This window comes from Bombus vosnesenskii, unplaced genomic scaffold (genome assembly GCF_011952255.1).
Source record: "Bombus vosnesenskii isolate JDL3184/JDL3185 unplaced genomic scaffold, Bvos_JDL3184-5_v1.1 scf7180000013605, whole genome shotgun sequence".
NCBI lineage: Eukaryota > Metazoa > Arthropoda > Insecta > Hymenoptera > Apidae > Bombus > Bombus vosnesenskii.
This window is the reverse complement of record NW_022883144.1, coordinates 1,035,837-1,043,751: the sequence shown is the minus strand read 5'-3', so window position 1 is coordinate 1,043,751 and position 7,915 is coordinate 1,035,837. Positions and strand designations below refer to the sequence as shown.

The window sequence follows — 7,915 nt, the reverse complement described above, 5'->3', positions numbered from 1 at the left end:
AACGAGAAGTACTAGAGAAACAGCTTTTTATTTTTTATTAAACGATATATTAAATAATATATATTAATAATATATGGAAGCTAATGTTTAGTCCAATATTTTGTAAGAATTTTTTGGTAAATTTTCTCAACTTAATTGCCAGTGTACACCGTTGTTCAACAGTAACTTCTTAAATATATGTCGGAGTAGCGCCAGGAATAGGGTTGTTGCCGTTTGATAAATCTTCATTGGAATTGGCCATCGTTATGGTATAACAAAGGTACGATTTGTTAACACGAGTATGGATACTACAGACTTGACAATCAACCGCGGCGATTGGGCACTCGTGACACTAGTGATGTTGGTCTTAGGTTCGATAGCGAATACGCGGTCAACGGGATGATAGATGTACTTGCTCACAAAATCTAAGTCGGACTAAAACGCGTAATACTCACTGATCGTAAGGCGTTACTCTTTTCGTCGATGAGATTGCAAGAAAGAATGACTTTCCGTCCCGATGATGTCACAGAGGAAAATTATGATGGGGTGTGTCTAAGGACACGAGATCATCGGATTCGTCAAGGATAGCCCTCGTTCACAAAGTAAGGGAAATTGACGTTGCTGTTAATTGGTCAATTTGGGACAAAGACTGCCTGTCCGTTTGAAGAACCTTAATTAACAAAAACCTAAGTTTTATAGCGGGTCCTCAGGCTAGCTGAACTTGTGCTGTGTAGGTGCATCAACATCTGGTATTCATTTTGTATCATCAATATATAGTTCGCTGATCGCATCAAATGATGTGCCAAACTCTAGTGCCCAGATGTCGTGCGTGATAATCGTGAAGTCAATGTCGGTCTGCTTGTCATGTCACGTTTTAAATATAGGTCTACATAGGATAGGTGGGTACTCTTACCTATCTCATAGGTAGGCACACGATCCTTTGGATCATCTATAGCAGGATGGTATCCCACTGGGGGTAGCCATCCACATGCTATATTGCTATATCACCAAGCTATAATATTTTACCAAATGTCCTACTGGACAAATTGTAAAATGTAAATAAATAAATAATAATAAAAAAAAATCTAGAGCATGGGAAGTTACTCTTGTTATATTTTATTTATTTTATTCTGTTATATTTTATTTATATTTTGTTATATTTTGTTATATTTTATTTATTTTATTCGTGGTATTTATTTTATTTGTAATAAGCTTAGTATTTGTTTTTCTTGGCTGATATATATGTCATTTCATCGTGACATTGGGCATTGGACAAATCTTGGATTTCGATTAGTATTTCCAAAAAAAAGTAATAAGTAATTAAGATGATATATATGTGACAAGATAAGTGCTCTATAATGTTTTCCATACTGGAATAAAGATTAATGATCCATCATTAGTTTGCAATATTTACGGACCTTTGTAAAATCTTATATCTTTTTGATTTAATTAGAAAACTAGGACTTGGTTAAAAAATTGTTTTATATATTAAATATTATAAAGAGTACAATTCTTTAGATATTTAATATATTTTTACATACTATGTGCACTTTGTATGTTTTTGCATCTCTAAACATTCCACAAATGCATACAAATCTGCGGTCCATTTATCACTAATAAAATAATAAAGTGGATGTTCTATTTAATCCCCTCATCTTATTTACCTTTCGCTAATAATTCGGCTTGAATGTTATGTCATTAATTGAAGAACTGTCACGTTGGAAAATATAGCTATTTTAACACTAAGCCTGTCAGCGCTGGTCAAATTGACCGTCTTCGAACTTCTACACAAATGTAATCATATGTTTTTTCGACTAGTCGCGAAAAGACGCGATCGCAAGGAAGCGCGTCAACGGGAGTCGTAAATTCTCGTTACGTTACGAGACAATCGACGCCACGAACAGATCTATTTCCTATTTCGGTTAGGATAATAGAGATGGTTTTATTAATATAACACTTGATTAACAGTTCAAAGATATTACGCATTTCCAACAACTTTGTAGAAAAGATAGTTTGTATCCACCAGTACGCTGGTGCGTAGATATAAGTTAAGTAGGTGACTGATTGAAGGGTGAGAATCCGGTGAAGAGATGTTGACTGTTCTAAAGATGATGAACAAGCGAAGCCCGGTGACAATGCTGTTGCAAAGGAAAACTCTTGTTCGGTGGTGATCGCCCTATCACTGGTCGCTTGCGGGTGGAATCCCGGGAAACATGGCAAAACCCACGTTTCCCCTATTTTTACCTGATGGAGCAATAACCATAAGGAATTTTTTGACTCGAAGATGTTTTATGCCACTTGACGGCTATAACGGTAAATCAAAAAGCCTCGTTTTATGACAGTTCCTTAGGATTATTGCCATCCGCTTAATTCTATGCGCACAGTTAGTAGCCGCCTCGAACGTAAAGAATCACCGGACGTAACACCATATTTAAACGTTATAATATCCCTTCATAACTTCTGACTTTTCCTAAAACATTAATACGATATATTCTTCGATAGTTACTTTTAGTTTGCTTTCTTTTTTCTAAGAAAAAATTGTATTCTGCCTTGCCTACCGCGAGCGGTCGATTTGACCGGCCGACAAAATATTTTAGTTACTCTTAATTAAATATTATGATGGAGTTACATATACGATCCATTATCCAAGATTTCAAATAAAGCTTTCGTTACAAAGTAACAATATGTACCCGTCCTCCTCTTCGGTTAAAATAAATAAGGAACGCGTTTGTAACACAAAAACTACCAAAATGATCATAATAACCAATTCGTAATGAGTCGTCATTATCTTGTAGGTTTTGAACTCGGTAAACAGAAGTTAGTTGGTATAAACAAACACATATAACGACCACTTGTGTAGAATAGGTTTTCGAGATCATATGGAATGGACAGCTATTTTTTGCATTGTTCTTTATTTTGTATTGGTTGTGATTATAAATGCAAATCACGTAATAATGAATATATGAAAGAAATATAATCGCGATTTTTCTCAGAATTTTCATGATTACATCATCAGCTTCTTTATAACTTTCATCCGAAACATCCTTCCGTATTTTTCATTTTGTGTTTTGAGATATTTAACTCGTTGCATCTGGGCACTCTGTAACTAGCAAGTTATTACATATTCGTTTCCACGCGTATGTAAATACGCGTTACTTGCCACGGGACGTCTCAAGTGGCCGCTGATTGGTAGGGGCAAGAGTCTGAAATCCTTCTTATAACGGAAAAGTATTCCGCGCGCAGTTACTTTGCACCACGGTAATACGAGTGATGAATTATTGGTCAGGAAAAGTCGCAATTGTGACCGGCGCGAGCGCAGGAATTGGTCTCGCGATATCGAAAGAATTGGCTAAATATGGCATTAACGTGATTGGTTTAGCAAGAAGAATGGATAAGCTCCTGGAAGCTGCCGCACTAATTGCAGAGCATAAATTTTTTCCGATCCAGTGCGATATAACGGAAGAAGAACAAATACTTAGTGCGATCAAATGGATCGAGGAAAAGTTTGGTGGCGTTGACATTCTAGTGAATAATGCTGGCCTCTTCAGTTTCTCATATGTCATGGGTAAAATATTTATTGATATCAACCTATGATGCTTTACGAACATGCTTGCATTTGCATTTTCTTTTTCTGTAATCTTTTTTCTTCTCAAGTATTGCCAGTAATCATTGGTTATATACTTATTGTGCTGAAGGTGTAAAATGATTACAATATTCTGGATTCGTTTAATGCCAGTCATTTGTGGTCAGGTGGCTGAATAATATTTGTATCCAGGATTTTTCTGTAGCAACCCACTATCCGTAGTAGGAAAGCTTTCATTGGATAAATAGCGTTTATGTGCAATTAGTGTCTCAGAATTCGTTAGAATTATCTGAGAAGTCAGATGTGTGAGTAATTTCTAAAAAATCAATTTAGCTTTGCCATTAACATAACAGCTCGAGTGAATACAAACATTTTTCTGAATGATCTTGATTTATTAAGTTAACGTCATTAAGTTAGAGTCACCGGTTTACTGTTGTAAGCGTACCATGGCACGAGGAAGAGGCATATGTGTTTTGTTCGATCGGAAGCTCAAACGTACAAACAAAACAAATAAGAATTCTTGATTTTACACGATACGTTAATCTCAGTCGTTACAATTTCTAAGTGATAAATTTGAATAAATTCTTATCTATAAATTGGCATTGATATTTTACTGACTGCGACTTATGCTATGTTAAAGATGCATTACAATTTTATACTCAGCTTTATCTTTGTTAAGTGTTGAGGTTTCTTATCTCAGGTTTTCGTCTTATGAGTTCGGGAGAAACGTGAAGTATTAATTAAACAGAGATAACATTATAAATACAATGATAATAGTAGCGTCTCGCGGGATTGATAACTCAATAATTTGTGACATTAAAGGACGAAAGTGCGATATTTTGAAGAAGACGATATCTCCACAAATGACATTTTCACGCATTTTAAAGTATTCACAGCATTAGAGATAGTCATCAGATGGTATAAATTATAATTCAAATCATATCAAGGAAGAACTCCCGAGAAACTACTACCTCAAAAATGGATATGAAATTTAACAGCTCAGAGTGCCTGGGAAAATAAAGATGATTAAGATACACGTATATAATATGAGTAATATATGAAAAATCCTACCATTCTACACACAAGTAGTTCCAATAAGTTTTACTGGAATTTGGATACATAATGATATGTATATTTGTATTTGTAAGATCTAATTATAAACGTTCTGTTACAGACTCAGAAACCGACGAAATTCATAACGTCATTAATACCAACTTGATAGCTCCAGCAATTCTCGCACGAGAAGCAATTCAGTCTATGAGAAGACGCTACGCTGCGGGTCATATAATTAATATCACAGGGTAATTATTACATCTTATATTTATTTCCTTAGTAATTCACAAAATCATTGTTTCGTTTGAAAATATTTATTACCCTGTCTTCCTCTTCATTCTTTGCAACTTTTTTTTTTTTTAATCTAAATATATAGTTTCAGTTTTCATAATAAAATGATTCATTGCAAGACACATAACTCTTATATCGAACACTACAAAAGAAACTCTATTCGTGGCAATAACGTTTTTGTTTAATATACTTTTATATTTATATTGTATATATTTGCTTAATTACAACTACTTAAATCATTAAATAATGTCAAGTATGGGTTGTCAGAAAATATTTGTTTTATCTTAGAATGGACTTTAATTAAATTCGAGAAATACTTTGCCCATATAATTCTTAGAATTTTAAAAAGCTATAATAGACCTATCAGACACAAAGAAAACGAGGAGAAGTTTATTTTTAATACAATGTAAAGCCGGAATAAATAAATAATGTTTGCATTTCACACAGATATAGACCGATTTACTAAACTAAGATCTCATTCATCGAATAAATTCGACAATATGCAAGTGTTGCACTGCATCTTTATATTTTTATATTTCATAAATCACTCAACCGATATAATTTCCGTCGATGTAAGCTCAACACCAAAAACTATAAAAATAAACGATATGTTTGCTCCTTTAACGCGATGTAACTTTAAGCAAACATCTTTCTTTTAATAATTATGGTTATTTTATTCTTCTGCGAAGTCATTGGAATTCTACTGCGCATTTGTTATTACTTTTTCGTTATGTGCCTGATAGAAGGAAGAACGTAAAAAAGTGTTATTAAAATCTAGGATGAAGATATTATGCTAATTTTGCACACTCAGTTGAATTTTGATATTTTTAATTATGACGTATATTTGTAGCATAACCGGATTATATTGTGAAGCTATGAGCGTACCGATGGGCATATATGGTCCTAGTAAATTCGGTCTAAAAGGTCTAGGGATAGAACTCCGTCACGAAATATCCCAGTATAAACTGAAAATCAAAGTAACGGTAAGAGGTCATTATTTACATATGTATACAATATTATATAGTGCTATCTTTGTTCGGTTCGTAAAGACTGGGATTTAAGTCCTGTAAAGATATAAAACCATTTAAAGTGAACTAATATTTCATGATTACGCATCGTTCGATTTAAAATTATTACAATCAATGAAAATGAAAGTTCATTCATTAATAGTGCAACTTATTATATTTTTCTAATAATGTTAATTTGATTGATCGAAACAATTATCTTTTCAATATTTAGGAAAGTTGTTCAAAATGAAATCAAATGGGTTGTCAGTGATATTCCTTTTTTAAATTATCCTCTTTACAACGAATTTGGAATGCGATCAAGCTGCTTGATATATAACGTTCCTACTTTTATAATTAAAATTGGCTCAATGGAATTGTTTATGATTTTTCTTTTATTAATATAATTCTCAATGATAAAATGTAGTCATGCATGTATTATAAGGATATACAATTCTCACATTGTTTTATTTGTATATTTAAATAGACCATTAACCCTGGATTTGTTCGGACGGATATGTCAAAACAGCTTAATAGTTTCATGAAGGTCTCCCCAGAAGTTTTATTAAATGATAGAGACATCGCTGATGCAGTGATCTACGCGCTGGGAACACCGAAATCGGTAGAGGTATGTACAGATAAAATGCCGCTATAATATTTTACCAAATGTCCTACTGGACAAATTGTAAAATGTAAATAAATAAATAATAAAAAAAAAGATAAAATGCCTATCCATAAAACGATACACACTGTAACATCTCTCAGCAACATCATCGTCTCAAATGTTAACCCTTGGTTTTAATATCCTTTATATTATTCTCGTTTCCACGTTTCTGTAGATTTTGTGATCCTTTTGAGTCTCGGTACTCGAACAATACCTGTATAGAGAAATATTATCAATTCTGTCGTTATATAAATTCACATCATTCGTATAACAACTGTAGAGTTAGATAACGTCTTTTATACATTTGTTTATTTTGGCTCCTTTCCTATTTTATTGCTTTTTATTTATTTATGTTCCACTATTTTACCTACTTTATATTTTCATTTATTCCGTTCTTCATATTTGGACATTGGACGTATCTGTATATTGTGTGCGCATTATTAACTATGCTGGTAATGTTTAACTTTAGTGTTCATAAAAATAATGTTTGCAGATTTCGGAAATCACAGTGTTGCCACATTGCTTGGGATCTGATGCTATTTTACTATAAAGTGTCTGAATCACAGGATGTCACTGCTTAGATGTCGCCAGCCGCTAATTTTAATGAATCTTGCAGCTGATCACACCATTAAATCATTGTACGATGGAAATAAAATCCGAGAGTTACTTCTATCTTGCAAGTATCGGGGTAAATCAAAGAATATCTCTTTAGTTTCGATATCGTTTTAATGTTCTGCATATATAATAAATCATAAAGAAACGTAAGAACGTTGTTTGACTTCATCAGGTAGATCCTTTCGTTTTAATGCAACATGGAAAATCGGGATGTATCCTTTAAAAACTAAAACTTTGGATGTTTCGTTAAATTAATTATTTTATTTAATAAACGAGAAGTACTAGAGAAAGAGCTTTTTATTTTTTATTAAACGATATATTAAATAATATATATTAAATAATATATGGAAGCTAATGTTTAGTTCAATATTTTGTAAGAATTTTTTGGTAAATTTTCTCAACTTAATTGCCAGTGTACACCGTTGTTCAACAGTTACTTCTTAAATATGTAAATCTTATATCTTCTCGTAGGGCTGCTATAGTTTTTAATATAAGATTATGCTAAAATATTACTTCAATTCATTTATTATTTCAATATATAGTTCGTTGATCGCAACAAATTGCGTTTGCATTGCAACATAATTGTAATTGCGCAAATATACAACGTTTATCACAATGCGTGTTTTACGCAACGGCTACTGGCTTTGGTCAGTCGGTTTCGCCAAAATGGTACGTATATTAGAGTGTGAAAATGATGCGCCAAACTCTAGCGTCCAGGTGTCGAGT

At 33.0% G+C, this 7,915-nt stretch overlaps 1 protein-coding gene across 1 annotated transcript; it reads left to right on the top strand.

Annotated features, from left to right (window-relative positions):
- Positions 1–3,152: 3,152 nt before the first annotated feature.
- Positions 3,153–7,475, top strand: LOC117238755 (farnesol dehydrogenase-like). Its single transcript, XM_033503923.1, has 5 exons — positions 3,153–3,544; positions 4,737–4,863; positions 5,757–5,889; positions 6,398–6,538; positions 7,068–7,475. Exons 1-5 carry the CDS (start codon positions 3,250–3,252, stop codon positions 7,122–7,124), a joined length of 753 nt encoding a protein of 250 aa, XP_033359814.1. The 5' UTR covers positions 3,153–3,249; the 3' UTR covers positions 7,125–7,475.
- Positions 7,476–7,915: the final 440 nt, after the last annotated feature.